We start from the raw sequence: 17,427 nt of genomic DNA on the forward strand, positions 1-17,427 counted from the left end.
GTGACCAATCATTTAATATAATAATATTATATTACCAGCATTCGTTTGCAGTGAATCTTAATATTATTTTCCCGAAGAATTTCACCATCGGACGCACTAACGGAGATGGTTTCGATCAGTAAAATATGACATTATTATTATTATTATGCGTAGAACAAATCAAAAAGTAGTATAGGTCGTAGAGCGCTCGTCGTAGGAGGTCGTGTGCTTCATTTTTTTTTTACGAGTGTGGAGGCGGCGGTTTGTAATGATTTCATCCGAAAAAATTGTGTGTGCGACACCGACTGATAATATTGTTGTGGCTTACTGTAATTTATTTCCAGGAGGTGTTTGTAACGATGGACGGTATTCTGAAGACGTTCTGCAAGCACGTGACTTAATATGCTAATAAAACGTACCTATAATAATAATAATATAATATGTTGCCTAATCACCCGAAACCAGTGGCCATTCTGTTGTCGTGTATCGTTCAATGATGCATAATTCGTCGATATGTATATATTGTGGTACCTATATTAATATCCAACGCCAAACCTACGAAAAATACAATAATAGTTATTAGACGTGAATCATTCGCTCGATGATGATGCAATACGATTTCTGCGCGTAGAGTAAAATGTCAAACGAATATTAAAATATTTTTTTTTTCACATAAAATCGCCCATATTATATTTTTAAAGACCACGAAAAATAAATATAGGCCTTTTTTCCAAAACATTAATATCGGCATCGAATCAGAAAAACCCGTTGAATATATTCCAATATACATTTTATGAAAAGCGTCAACCATGGTTTTTTTTTACCATTCACTTTGTCTACGGTCAGGTCGATATAATATTATACACACGGTTTTTCATCCATCGTTAAGTATTTCAACATTAATTTTCGTATAAATATTTTTTGTCGTAAAAAAGTTATAATAATATATGTACTGTACTACTATGATTATTTGTATATTGTAATAAATAATACAAATTAAAATATTATCATCTTATAATAAATAAATATGAAAACATCGTAAACACACTGACGTAAAATTCACATGATCGTGTAGTGTTATTTTTGTGGCGGATGTAAGTTCCCACCTAGAAATAAAAATATACCCTCACACTTGTGTTATACGTGAAACAAAGTACACCCATGTTCACCCCGATTCACCCAGCATGCTCACCCTCTTATAAAAAAATTGAAATTGAAATATTCTTGATATTTTTTGGTTGCGGAAAGCTCAATATTATATTATGATAATTATGTCGTATTCAATTTGTTACCTCTTAACTCACAAAAAAAATTAGATCAATAAACCAAAAATGTATTTGAAATATTTTTTTTACACTTACAGATTATACAATATAATTCATTGGTATTTTACACCACAAATCATTTGGTTAGGAACATTTTATAATATTTAATCCCAAATTTGGTTTTCTTCTTGTAAATGAGTTATATTTTATACAATCCGTATTTTATAATCAATAGTTCATTTGAAATTTGAATAACGTATAGTATAGTATTTATATGTGGGTACAAAGTATATATTAAAATATTCGCACCGACTAGAAAAATATGATGATTGGGATGGACATGATTGAATATTCCAATTTGCAGGTTTTTATTCATAGAATTAAACTCGTGCATAATTCGATAAATATTAAACATTCAAAAAGTCTACTACGTGTAAAATATTTGTAGTGTGGCAAAACGACGGAGAGGTCCCTCTGAAATGGTGGTCGAAAGAGATCAAATTTAAGGTCATTACCAATTATTATAATTTACGTTAGGTTGGGCGTTCCCTTAATTAAAGGTACTGATTTCCTCCCATATCGTTTACCGGAAAATTGGGCCAGGACAATAGTGTAAGGGTGATATTCAAACAATAATTAACTGTGGTAAGTTAATCCAAATAAATTGTCTTCAGTTAAAAGTTAAGAGTTAACAACTTTACTTAGATAAGTAAATATAAAGTTAAGATAGAAAATAAAATAAACTTAACTGCAGCTCGGCACTGATAATTAACTATAAAAAGTAAGTTACAACAATACAAATTTTAACTTGTTAAGAGGTACCTAAGTCAAAAACAAAAATTATTAAATATTTAAGCTAAAAAGTTTAAAAAAATCAACTTTTTAACTTTATAACAAGTTGATGCCCTGCACCTTTGTTACTATCTTGCGCAAGGTGGAGATTTCAGTCAAGGCAACTCGTAAAATAAATTGACACATTCTGTAAGACTAGTAGTAACCTAATTTGTAATTGTGACCTATTGTAATTAAAACCTAACCTAACTTAACCTGTAATTATTGTGACATTAATTTAAATTAACATTGCATTGTATATTAATTATTTATCACGAAAATCCACATGCAAAATTGAATCCAATAATCCATCGATCTTGCAGACGCAGAGCACAGTGTTGGAATTCTTCGGATCGCGTGTAGTGCTCTTTTTGCACTTGTGTTCCTTTTAAATCTACCTACCATTCTGGCCGTCTCAAGCCTATATCAAACATTAACCTCGTTAATGAATTAAACCGTTTGTACGCGTTTTATTGAACTCCGTAATATTCGGCAACTTTTGTCGAAAATAATTCCATCGTCGGAGGTGACCGCCAACAGTAGGAATTAGCGACACAACATGTCAACATCTACAGGATTTTTCCATCTTTTAGCTCAATTCCCCAAGGTAATTTTGAAAAAATCCATAACAATGCGACATAACTGTCGTATTATAATATTATAATAATAAAATAAGTCATAAGTTTATTTATTGTACTAACCTAACACGAATTTAAACGTGTCTGAACTAGAGACGAAATCGTTTAAATTTTGATTTTTATGATTTCGTTAAGGTTATATTATTATATGTCTACAATAATGGCTTATGAATGTTAAAATGAAAAAATGTGATTTCATTTATAATAAAGTTTAAAACAATTATTAAGTACCTTACTAGGAGGAAATATTTTTCTCGAAACAGTCTAAGCTATCGATAATGAAAAGTAGGTTATCCATAATATGTTCCGATAATTAGGATAGCCCGCGGACAACTACAACACTGCAATGTTCATCTTGCTCGTACGTGAACATTATGTAGTGGAGCGTGGACCAATGGTGTGCAGCGATTCACTGCGTATTTATTAAATAATTAGTGTGCGCACCACGATGTACAAAAAAAAGAAAAAAGAAAAAAAAATATTAGAAAAAAATAGTCAAGACTAATTGTTAGCGAAGAAAAAGTTAAAAAAAAAAAAGCAGAAAACAATTTTTAACCGTACACGGTGTAATTCTTTACGAGATGCGGTCATAATTATGACTTGATTCACTGTAGCTTGCAGTGTCTGTTAACAATCAAAGTTGTACCATCTGTAATTATGATATTATTCAAGTGAAGAAATGTTTTAAATTTTAAGTACTATTAACTTTCAATTCTACTCTGAAGTTTGACGTGATCGAAGACGAGGGCCACATGTACTGAGTAGTAATTGCAAATGGACGTTAATTATATCATTGTCCCAACCTTTACGAGACAAACTGTCGTCAATCGACTTTATTCGTAATTATGTCTTTTTTATGAATGCTAAACAAAAATGTATTTTGATTTGAAATAAAGTTATAGATTAAACGTTCTCCATTTATACATTGTGCATTTTTATAGTACCTAGGCATCTAGCATATTATACAATATATTATATTAATATTAAAATATAAGTATTAATATATAATAGAATACTAAATTGATAATAATATAATAATTAGGACATATATAGGATAGAGTAATGAGAGAGGAATAATAATAGACAATGGAGTATACTGTTTGTGTAGTATATGGCAGTGAGAAGAGTAAGGACTAAAAGGAGGGAATTTATTAACGTAGTAAGATTTGAAAGAAATTCCCATAGCGATGTATCATTAGGTAATATGATAGTATTGAAGACAGCAATAAAGGAATGCATGAGATATAATTTGGTCTGCAGGACAGAGTTGGGAAAGGACTCCTGCGGGGTTTTTTTATTCGAGGGACGAGGTGGATCGACTGATTGGTATAACGCGAGGCCACTTGAGGACGACTTTGTATGTTGGTTGTCCTTTGTAATTCGAAGTCCCTCCACATAGGGATCGCTTGGCTCCGCGACTGTTCTCATTTTATTGTAACACTCGTCTGAGAAGTGCTATCTTCTCCGAAAACGACACATTCATGATTACAGCGGACTTTGAGGTGTGTCTACAAATCTGGCAGTCATTTTACACTGTGGGGTGGACTGCTCTTGGTATTGTAATGTATTTCCACCACGATTGCGGTGTATAACATATTATTGGAGAGGATAGATTGAGAATATCCTTGTTATAATATCATCTTCTGCAGGAAAGCAGGTTCGAGGAAGACGGAATAGAGGGAGCCTTTTGCCGTTTTTTCTTATGTTAGCCACGCGCTGGGCCGAATGACAAGTACTAAAAACCTTACGAAATAATTTTTCATGAAATTCTACAAGTCGTCGATTTCTAGCGGAAAATTAGTTTACAAGTACCGATTATTAGCATAGTCCGTGGACAAATGTGGCTGATCTCGAATGAGGCTGCACTGTACGTCTGTACGTAAACAATATCGAGTAGGCGGTATGGCGTGCGCTAATTGGCTGATTATATTTTTGAATTTGTTATTGTTTGATAATTTATAAATGAAAATATTTATATTTACTATTTAGACACGGTTGATTTAAAATTTTTTCTCTCGAATAGGCGTAGATATAGATATAATAATACTATACTATTTAATTATTATCTAAGTATATTTAATAATACTTTTATTCTATAATTATATTATTTGCGAACAAAATATATAGGTAGACATGTACCGTGTACGTAATAAAAATATTGTCCTGTTCAGACAACAAATTCGTTTGTATTATAACTATGTGCTTTGAAATCGTACGATTACAAATGTATACCAAAATTCTGTGATTACGACTCATATTAGACAGTGATGGGTATAGTTACTTGTAAATCCGTTCTCAATTAAAAATTATTTATTTTTAGATGTCAAGTTTTAATAATTTTTATTTATTTGATACATTTCCGATTCATTATTATATGTTACACAACTAACAATTTGATACTGCATCAACAAAAAACATTCTTTTTTTTTATTAAGCATCGACTGCTAGGGTCATTAGCTTATAAGTTTTACAATGGTTTACATTTTACATTTTTTTTTCTTACATTATTGAAAAGATTTAAGGAGTATTATATAGGTATAATATTTATTCTTTTCAAAGGCATTCTTATAATACCTATAAATATCTAGGTTTATAATATATTATAAAATATAACTTTGTTTCATTCGTGATTTTTAATCATGTTAAGAATGTTCATGCTAATAACTTTCATGTCTTGGAAACCTAAAAAAACTATTATGATATTTATAATAAAATTGTATTATGCACGAGAATACACTTTATATAAAAACTTAAAAAGAAAAAATTAATTACGTATTTAAAATTTAAGCAATATTTATATATTATATTATACAGTATATTTAAGCTTATAAGCGAATAAATTAAAATACAATATTTGGTAAATAATTTATAATAAAGAAAGTTTTCAATTTTAATTTTTAAGTAGCTACCTGCTATAGACTATACATAGGTACTATAGGTACTTACAACTATATAATTATTACTATATAATTACTATACTATACTAACTATATAATTATTATGTATGGCATGCATGAAAACATATAGGAATATTATAGGTACCACATAAGATAAAAGTAATCTCTGTTTAAACGTAAATACGTGGAACAGGGTCGTGGACCTTTTATGAATGTATGTGGATAAAGTATGCTGCTTTTATCATGAAGTAAAAAACAATATTATTTTAAACCATAAAAAATGGTTTCTGCTTTATTATTTACTTTATAATGAAATCGCCTTTATTATACGACGAATATATTATTCTTAATCACAATTTCTACATAACCATTATTTTTGTTGATGAAGAAAGTATACATTTTAAAGTTTTGGCCAGAATATTAAGTAAGCCAGCGTAAGGCAAAATCGTGCAGTAAAGTGTGTGTACACCTATCTTCAATTACAGTTTTCAATGTTAGCTATGAAAAGAAAAAAATTATGAAATTATAAATGAAAAATAATTTTCACATTTTCGAGATTTCGATGAATTTTGTCAACATATAAAATATAATCGTGCCTATGAATCTTTTATATTTTTGAACTGCTATTAAAACATCTTATGAGCACTCTTGAGTTAAATTATCAAACTATTTTACTGAGTGAAAAAGTTTTTATCGACAGCAATTTAAAAATTTAATCTTAAGGCTCAAAACTAGTCAAAATATTTCAAAATTATACATGGAAATTTCTAATATAAATAGTTGTTGAAAATATTTGCTTTTGTTGTGATTACATGGTTTTGTATAAATTGGTGTCTTTGATAATTTTTAGTAGGTTGTAGATTTTTAGAAGTTCGTTGTTGAGGCGTTCGGAGTGGCTACTTAGGATGTTGTATTTTGATCTTACTGAAAAATTTATAATGACAAAATAATAATAAATATGTCTTATTCATAAACGTCAAATAAAAATGTATTAAATTGTTGTATATAATTTGTATTTATAATTAATTTCCAGATGATTACCTTATACATTAAAGTTTCGTCGCAAGAATATTGTAATATTTGTGTTTTCATTTTTTTTTCTATGCTATATTAAAAATTGTACGTTACGAAAATTTAATTTTAAAGTTCCGATCATTAGAACTACAGTCAGGTAACAGCTAACTCGATCGCATCTGCACTTCCTCGAATTCGATAGTATATACACGACGTAATAACAATTTTGAGTAGGCGGGGCATTGACTATAATATTACGCTGTGATTGGCCGAGAGTTTTTTCAATTTGTTAATTTTTATTAAAATACTTATTTTGTAAACGAACATTTAATAAAAAAACTTTAATATAGTTGTGAATATTGGAATAATATTCCATGAATTAATAAAACGAGTTAGTTATTAAAAATAAGAAGTAAAAATGATTTTTTCAAGAGTAAATATATTTTTTTATCTTTACTTTTTTAATTGTTTTGAGAGTTAAGAATCGTGGTATACCTATATAGTTTGTCACGCCATTGCAGGTTCTAATCATAACATCGCCCAAAAATCTGAACGAAAATCAGATAATTCAAGACTTCACTTTCTCTGTCCTATAATTCGATCAAAATTATCTACTATCTGCGAAATTCTTAAAAATGCATAGAGACCAAAACTATAGACTGGTCATATTGGGTTCAACTAAACCTTTAAGTTATAGAACGCTTTGGGCGTTTCAGTCCATTTGTCTTCATCAAATTGTGTCCTCTCCGTGATGTATATAACGAACAATAATCTCCATAAAGACTTCAAAATACCAACACTAAATCAGCTTGCAAAAAGTTATAGTACCTCTCACTTCACTAGAGTGTTCAGAATCACCATAATCTACTAATTAAACTTCTTTGCTCTCAAACTGTCTCCCGAAATCCCAACAGAGGGTATAGCAGATACTGGCCTAGGGACTTGTGCTCCAGTTTTGCCCAATCGATCGCCCAATCTTTCAACTCTGCATTGTGCTAATATAAATTTTAAATTACTTATAACTGTACACCGCAAACTTTTATACGGTTTGTAATAATTATTGCTTATATTATGAAAATAAAAAATATCATAAGTTTATAATAGGTACCCATTCATTTATGTCGTTATGATTGGGAGTATGAATTGAATTTTCACATTATCAGAAACACCACCGGCTATAGTCATAACGACGAGAGAATCCCAGTGGTGATAAAACATTATCTTTGTATATAAAAATGAAGCGTGAAAAATGGCGTTACCTCATCAATCGAGAACGGCTGGTCCGATTTGATTCAATTTTTTTTTAAGATGATCATAATTGCCAGGAATAGATTTTTGCGAAAGAAAATCTGAGGAAAATCTTAGGAAAAGTAGGAAATCTGGATGTAAAAAATACAACAGTGTATTATATATTGGTTGCTATTGGTTAATCGGGCATGTTTGTTGATTTGTATTATTAATTTTTGTCAATATATATTATAAATGAATCTTTGTGTGTAGATTAGACCTCTGGGAAGAAGACAGCCTAATTTAAACATGGTTATATTTGGCTTTTTTTATTCATCTGCTATTAGTACGGTTAGGTTAGGATTTTGTATTAATTGATTATATTAATCCTCCGTAGATGGAATACGACAAACTTGGTACAACTTTGATACTTTAGAGTTAAATCATACACTTACTTACAAACAGCACGGATTGCTGGTTGACAGGTAGATTGCCTACCTGATAATATACTGCTGCGAAGCAGAATTTTTATTCCGAGCAATGGAAAAGTTAAGATAAATTTTGAAAACCATACACCAAATATTAAATAACGAATTGAACAAAGTTTGAGTCATATAGAGTTGGTGCATTTGACGAGCAACGAGTGCATGGGATCAGCTAGTTTACTATAAAATGTAAGCCCAATTCGCGTGTACATTTTAGTATTTATACTTTGTACTTTATGTCGAATCGGTTTGGACGAAAAACATATCAAAGTATACCTAGCTATAAATTATGACGTATTATTAATTGATCTTTAGGTATCAGCGCATTAAGCTGTAAATACGACGATGATATGCTCATAATATAATAATACCTTACCCTGAGACGTCAGGTGGCGTGCGATACCAGTCCAAAGACAATGGCACATAATAATAATGTAATATAATAGGTATGTTCATATTAAACACTGGGTGACAATTTTGTCCAAGGCGATTTGACATTCCATTGTGTGCGTGAGTTTCGACAGAGAATTTCAGTTATTCGGTCGTGGCATCGTGTTCCATAATGGCGCTCTCATCAAAGTAACAAAAATGTGTCCTATCCGGTGCAGCCAGGAGACATATTATTATGGCTGCACCGTTTACTCCCCGCGAAGTCTCTTCGGTCCCCCGTCTATTAATATCATCGTCATATCGTCATCATCATTATTATTATAATTTTCAAGCTTGTATTCACTCTGTAGTAGACAGTAGTGGTGTATGCGATTTTGCGATGTGTATAATATTATGGTACATCATACGTATACCCTTCGTATTCGGGTATTCCACCCTAACGTCTCGGTTTCAAAATATAGGACAGTCGAGACGGATATTAGCCCGCAAACAATATAAAGCCGCGTACACACTTGTAACATTTTCTGTTACGCCGTAACACCGTTCCACCAGTTGTCGGTAAATTTGGCCTCATCAAAGGATGTTACGCGCAAATGTTACAAGTGTGTACGCGGATTTATACACCTAATAATGTAGTTGTGATATTGTTACGACTCACGCACTATCATGTCAATCAGCGCATCTTATCGCGTGGTTATATTTAAAACAATATTTTTAAGACGATTGCCCGAAAAGTAATATAAGCATTGACTTTGATGTTATTTCGAAAATTTACTTTTTAATAGTTATAGAGGATTTCCTATGATGGGCTCGTCATGGAATTTTTCTTTGTTTTTTTCACCTATATGTTTGTCCGCGACGAGACTTCAATAAACGTTTGACGATCAAACGGTAACCTATACAATATATTATAATTTATAATATTAATCATAATCACTCGACCTGTACGGACCGAGAATGGAAATAATTATAAAGGCCGTGTGATACCAAAATACTTCGCATGTCACTGCTCATCGACCTACCAGTGTATTTCGTGTGCGTTTGTGATTTGTGGTGGCCATCTCAAAGGTATAGTGTACAGGTTTTTCAAATAACACCACTACACCAGTCACAAGTTCTAGTCGTGCGGTGAGGTGTGTAAATGTGTATATGTATGCGTGTACTTAAAACTATATTTCAAAAAACGGTAATATTAAACCATTATGGTAATATTTGAGTATTTTTTTTTTTATTATTAACAATAATTAACCTCAGCGATATAGACCATTGGGATACAAGCATTATTTTTGTCGATAACTTATTTCTAATGGTATTAAGACGTTAAGTTAGTGTACATATTTACAGACGTTTTTTATAGTTTGTTTTGAAGGTTTGCTTTTATGATTAATTTGAAAGTGGTTGCGAGTGAGGATCTGTTGTGACCGAGTGAATCTGAAAGGTGTTTCGGAAGTTTTGCGATCAATCATTGTTCGGAGTATGAACGACATTCCGACATTATGTGTTTGATTGTAAGACAGGTGCCGCATGATAGACGTATTGTAGGGTTATTTTTACTCATTCGATGACTGTTAGTGATTTGCTTGTGTTCGATCCAGATTCTAGTTGGGATGACTTCGAAACAATGTATTATATTATGCTATACTAATACAATTTTATGTATTAGTTAAGTTCTATGGATGTAAATTTACCAATACTTTCGTACTTAAGCCTTTCAGGCGTTTATTATTAATAATAAAAAACGGTAACGTTTTACTGCGTTATTAGTAAAAAGCGTTCCTTTAGATTTCTTTTTTTTTAAATTTTGGTATATTTTCTTGACGTTAATATTATGTTAAACGATTTCACGTCGAATCACAATATTTAAAATAATATAATATATGCTTAAATTTACAAGTCGAAAGTCGATTGTAGTTTCACCAATGACACTAACAAACACGTGAGGGCGAAAAATATTAGACAACGCTTTTTAGAGTTATATAAAAACCATCGCCCTGTACACTACCATGCACACATTACGACAGTGACGATAATACGTTTTACATGTTGCGTATTACGTAATCGATGAATTAAAGGAAAACCACATGCTCGTATCTCAAACGGTCGAGCAGCTACCGAGAGAAGTCTTAGAAAAAATAAAATATAAAAAAAACGACAACTGTGAAACTACTCGTGTTCAAAATATCGTTTTCGTTCATTACGAGTTACAACACAGTTACCTACCGTAGATCGTGCATAGTGCATAATTATATTATCAATGAATGATTATCAATATTGTCATTGTAGTAATTATAATATTGTGTTCATTTTACGCGAATTATGTTTTTTGAGATATGACATCGGAACGCGTACTCAACACGACGACTGAACTGTATTACACTAATATTATATTAATAATGTTATTATACAGTTCGTTGGTACCTACTAAAACTTATCAACTCGCGATTACATAATGTATTAACGTTAGATAACTTCAAAGCGTGTGCCGAAGAAACTGCAGTACAGTTTATTTCCCATCGCGTGTTATTATTATTATGCACATTAAGTAGTTTTGCATAAATTATAATATTCTCGAAAATCTCTTTTGCCGTCGTCTTGATTCATGTTATTGGATCAATTAAAGGCATAAATTCCAGTCTTACGTTTCGTTTAAGATCCATCGGTATTTCGTTTGAAGGCTTTTCTGCGTACCCGTTCATAACATTAGGATAGTCAGCGTATAGTTAAATATTATTTCGTTCAAACTCGAATAAGTCTCTATAATAATATAGTCTTGCATAATGGTTAGTGAGAATTCAGTAGAAAATATTATACTTATTGTTTTTACGTGTTCGAAGAACAAAACACCGACTATGTTTTAATAATGATTAATAACAGTGTATTATAATCACTACATGCCCAGTGTGGACCATTATTCTTTGAAACAAGCGCTAATAATAATAATATGAAGATGTCGCACATACGCGTATAGCTAATTATTAACGGTAGGCAGGTGAAACTGAAAATAAAAGAGTGCAATTCGAGTAGTCGAAATAGATGAAGGAGAAGAAAGAAAAGTTTCTCCCCCTCTCGCCTGGTTCGTATTGTCTTTGCGCGGTATCCACGACTATTTTGTGCGTATTTCTTCGAGTTTTTTATTTCCGTTCGTCTACCCTGAAACAAATGCGTCGACTAATTTCTACCTAGACAATACCGCAGCTATATACCGTACGCATAAATTATGCATAATATGTGTGTACGAATTTATATTAGCCGAGAGCTGCTGTTGCGCGGTGTGCGTCGTGTTCTCGGAAGCAAACCGTGTACGGTATAATATTATTACCATCGTCGCATACCGCGGTAATATAATAATAATATAGTCGTATTACGATAATGATGATGTGTACCGGCGTACTGCACAGTGCACATAATATAATATAGCTTTGTCGGCAGCCACTTGTCTACCATATTATACGTTTGTCGAACTGCACAAGAGCTCGGGGGCGAGTAGTATATGAAATTAAATGCCCACTAACAACGATGTTTTACAACTGCGCATAAACGTAGGTGGGTAAACCTATGGTACGGATCGCCACCGTCGATGACCCGATTAGTTTCGCAGAGTTTTAAGTAAGTGTTATACGCCGTGGTCGTTGATGAGGGTTTATTATAATATTATTAACTAGATAATATGTATATACGTTAAAACGTAAGGTGGACGTTTAATAATAATATTATAAGGTAGTTACGCGACGACGATGATAATAATAATAATAATAATAATAATATTATAATAACGTAGCGCCATCATATAGTGCTCCCGTAATCATATTATTCGCTCGCCTTCGCGTATCTGTGAAACGCATTATCGACGATCATAATGATATCATATTATAATATTATATTATTGTGCTGCACCCGCGAATCCGAAATCATGTAAAGTACATATACGACAACCATGACCTATTATCTTTGGACAGCACAAATGCACATGATGTCATATAGAATACGATTCATATACAGAGTGATTACGGTATCGTCGTGGTCCTAACCGTTTGAACTTGGTATCGAAACAATTGCCATACAACTGCCATGACCATCGCTCGTAGAAAAGCTGCATAATACCATTACGATTGCGAGACCTAAGCCATGGCACACTATTTTATGATAAATCGTCCGGCTTTTTCCACATAAGTATCGGAACTGACTTTGAAAACCATAATATTATAGAATATCTTGCATGTGATTTTCATTACCGCGGCAACTCCTGCAGGTTCTAGAATTTTCGATTTACATTTTTTTTTTAAATACCTTCGTGTAATGACGGAATTTCACATTTCAAAATTGATTTAAACCGTGGTAGGTATAGATAATAAAAAAAAGAAACGGTCAGATCAAACCGTTCGATGTCACACTGTATATACGATGTACACACCACGACTTACGCCAATATTGATATATATATATAAGTAAACGACAGCTGCAGCCGACCGTGTGTGAAATGTTTGAATATTTTTTAACCTTACGACAATATTCGTTCTGGGATTTACGTGCAAGTGGTGGGAACGAAAACCCGAGACGACATATCGGTTACGTCCTGCAGACCGCACGACGATCGACACAGTATCACGCGCGTCTCGCCACTGCAGCATCAACAGGTCTACGTGCAAAGAACACGCGATGGTCACCACCGCCGCGACGTCGGGTTACCGCGGTCTCGGTTCGCGAACGTCCAACGGTCGTCGTCCGGCGGCGGAGGTTTTCATGGTTGTATCCGTGCTGGTGCTGGGCCTGTTGTCGCTGGTCGGGCCGACGGTCGACTGTCGACGAGCTGACAAGCGCAGACACCACTGGAAGGCGAACGTGATCAAAAACTATTTGAAAAATCATAAGAGTCTCGAGGGAATGGTGCGGCTGGTCGACGGCGAATCCGAATACGAAGGTAGGCACTTACCGATAAGTTATTAGAAAAAATAATAATACAAAAATATAATTATAACAATGAAGTAAAAGCTTCCGGATTAACGATACGAGTTACGAGCCCGTTGTTATTACAAAGGCCACGGTACCACGAGTACCACACCTTCACCTCCGATACTACACGTAGATCCAACAATACTCAAATTTTTGAAAATTAATTTTTTAATAAGACGTGGATTTAGTATCGATTTTATAACCTACAGAAAACTCACACAATTTGGTTTTGAGTACTTTATAATAAAAAAATAGTTTGTAATTTATTTTTTTTTTAGTTTTTAATAATTTATTTTTAAAACTATTTCTTAGTCAAAATTCAAACGGAACAATTTTTACTGACTATTTAGATACTACATTTTTTATTTTAAATTACAAAACGAATTCGGCATTGAATACCTATTAAAGACAAAAATTAGGTTATCATTTTTAAAAACGTGCAATCATTATTAAATCAGGACAAAAACAAAGTGTTATTGTTACTTATGTAAATCATAAGAATACTATCTGATATTTTGGTTTTTTATCTTAAGATTCATAGAAATTTAATATGTGCACCGAGTAATCTATAGTTTTAATTTTTTTTTTTCATAAAAATGTATTTTGCTATCTTATTTTATATTTTTTAAACCATTAAATCTGTGGTTATTCACTCTGGTCTATAATGGAAAGCACGCGTCGTTATCCATCAATTTGTTTCTGTACTTTGTCTACATAAAAAAATGTGATAAACAATGTTACAGTCGTGCACAAAATCAATAGTAGGGTAAGTACTTTTATAATATAGGTCGAACCTTAGTGGTGAGTTAAGTGTAAATACACATACAGATTATTGTCTTTAAATTTGTATTTACTATTTAGTTTCTACATGGCGATACATAAAAACCGTACAGTTTATCATATTTTAATAAGGCTCACGTGCGTTTTTGAAGCGTCTTCGTTTGTCACGAAACAAGACAGGCTGGAAGACGTCGACGCGAATGGTATCGTGCGAATTAATGTCGATTAAGTCATGATGGGATGATACAAATCGTTGTTTATTACAGAAACCCATTTTTGTGCATTTATTTATTTAAGTTTTGAACGGGCCAGGCCCAACTACATAACTTAGGCAAGAACAACAACCGTTCCTAGACGGTTGTAATATAATATGTAATAATAATACAATACAAGTTAAAAATTAAATAATAAATAAGTACAATTATTTGAAAAATTACAATACATCTTTAAAAGACTAAGTTTGGTGAGATGAACAAATTATTATTATTTCAATGTAAGGGGTATTATTAGTTTTATGTTCAGATAAAATGAACGCATCATTAGATCAAGTACTCCGAGTAAGAGTATGGAAGGGAAACGATTTAAGAATTTGGGCAGACAATATTATTTCCGACGAAACGTTCAATGTAATATTGAAAGTATAATAAATTTAAAATCCCAAACGACGTTGTTCCAGCTAGTGTGTCGAGGTTCGGAATAGATATATAATTATTGGAGAGTACGAAAAATACGGATCCCCGGGTGTGGAGCTTAATTTAAACGACAAGAATCGTTAGAATTTTTTCTAATTTACACTTTTTTTCAAGGCCCGATCGGCATGGATGCCACATGGCATGGGTCATAGGTACATATTTACAAATATAACGTACCGCGAAGATCAATTCATGGGTTTTAAAGCATGGTCATCGTCATTACAGTCAGCATGATTTTGATGAATGAAACATAAGGTTTTGTTCGAAATGTCGGCAATATAATACATTATTGAGAATAAAAAAGACAGCCCTTTCAAAATCAGTCGGAACACCTCGCCGGGAGAAGACTCGATGTATAGGCGTGCTGAAGACGCGTTTACCGTATTTGGGAATGCGGCGACTACACGTCATATCGACACGTTCACGGCGATAATATTCGATAGGTGCCTACATGATTATTACGTAATGAAGACGTCGTATGGGAATTTAGCCCACTCGGGTAATCGCGTGGGCCGACCATCGTTATACAGGCGCCCGTCCCTCCGTCTGCGGCCGATGATCACGTCCGTAGTTTGTCGTAAAAGATAAAAAAAATACGTTATATTCACGGTTTTTATGTTACATTATACAGGGCGATTCACATAACTCCCTTTTTATTCTTCATCGACGATGCGCGGTTATTAAAAATCTGATTTTTGGAAATGTTATACATAATATTATAGAAGAACCTACTTATAAAGACCATCGTAATATTATAATTATTGTCAATTTCTCGTATTATACTGATCGAGTGTCATTTGTAGATACAAGTTTCTATTTTTCAAACGACAGGACACCCCTTTTCTACCGTAAGTTTTTTAGCTGGTAATTTTTTTCGGGATTTTGACGTATCTAAATCAAAATTCGAACGAATAGTTTTCGAGTTGTGTAACTTAGTGTACTAAGCGCATACAATAGGTTCATAAGATAATGGGTTATGGAAGATCTGAGGGCTATGTGAATTTTAAAATTTCAATACTTTGTATTATTCCATCAATATTTATAGTCTAAAAAAATGGTCGGAGTATTATAAATACTAGATCCAATAATAAATCCACTTAATAATTGACCTTTGAGGGGGTGGGGGTCAAAAAGGATAAAAAAAACAGAAATCTGTATAGCCATCTGTGCCCTGACGTAATCCTGTGGCTTAAGTAGTTGGTACAAACAATTTCAGGAAATTGAAAACTTGGTCTCCATAAAATCATTATGGATTCAAAAAAATCAAAATTTGATTAATTTAATAAAAAACCATGGTGAGCGTGCTTGGTGAATCATTCTGTATATAAACGTACACTGACGCCACGCGTTATCGACGACCATACACGTTATTATTTTACCTAGGTACATTATGTTGTGCGCGCTTCGCAGTCATCGTAAAACGTAGCGACCATCCATAATTCATCAATTTTTACGACGGTCTTACCTGTAGCCTATAGATAAACTTATCGGAGTAAAATAACATTATATCCGGCTCCATATTATTGAGAAGTACAAAAACTACATATTATGACGTTCGTGTAAGATCAAGGCGCCGTCCAGGGCCTGATTTAAAGGTGTATAACTTGGAATGGCTCAGATCAACACCAGCTGAGATGGTTGCCCGGACTCTGATGTGCTTTTATTTAAATATAAGGAAAATAAAAATAGTTATCAGTTTAGTTATAATAAGCATAATTTAATATATATCATCATTATTATTATTATTACCGCACACAGTAGATGGCGTTGTGCTGTAAAGTACTTAAATAAAAGTATTTAAGTAAAATTATTCGAATACTTTAATAATTCTTTTTAATTTAATATAATACGTATATTATTTTACATTTTGTTTTGATCACTTAAAATAAATAATAAAAAGTGGTTAAGTGGGTCAGTGGGTGCGCTCTGATGTACATGCAGTAGATTACATAATATGGGCCACTTTGATGGATAGTGTTAAATTTGAATTCCATGATATAATATCCATTGTATAAGAAAATGATTCTGAGCGGAGACGGTTTGTCATAGGTTTGCATAGGATATTTTATATTATATTTATATTGTTATTATTAATATGGTAGCTGGTAGGTAAGTTAAATTAACATCATTTGCATATTATCATATTTCAATATTTGTATATAATAATATACTTGAGAAGTTTCAAATACACACAAATAATGTTTTTAAATTACAACAAAACAAGTAAAATCGTTATTCTTGGTTATTTGATATGTAATTTAGTTCAAATTTGATAGAAG

At 32.5% G+C, this 17,427-nt stretch overlaps 1 protein-coding gene across 1 annotated transcript in view; it reads left to right on the top strand.

Moving 5' to 3' along the window:
• The first annotated feature begins 13,294 nt into the window (after nt 1–13,294).
• The window catches only part of LOC103308064 (lysyl oxidase homolog 2), a 38,025-nt gene continuing 33,892 nt past the window's right edge, over nt 13,295–17,427 (top strand). Inside the window, exon 1 of the mRNA XM_008180758.3 lies at nt 13,295–13,644. Within this exon, the coding sequence (XP_008178980.2) occupies nt 13,383–13,644 (262 nt within the window). The 5' untranslated portion in view covers nt 13,295–13,382. The remainder of the gene's footprint in view (nt 13,645–17,427) is intronic.

This window comes from Acyrthosiphon pisum, chromosome A2 (genome assembly GCF_005508785.2).
Source record: "Acyrthosiphon pisum isolate AL4f chromosome A2, pea_aphid_22Mar2018_4r6ur, whole genome shotgun sequence".
Classification (NCBI taxonomy): domain Eukaryota; kingdom Metazoa; phylum Arthropoda; class Insecta; order Hemiptera; family Aphididae; genus Acyrthosiphon; species Acyrthosiphon pisum.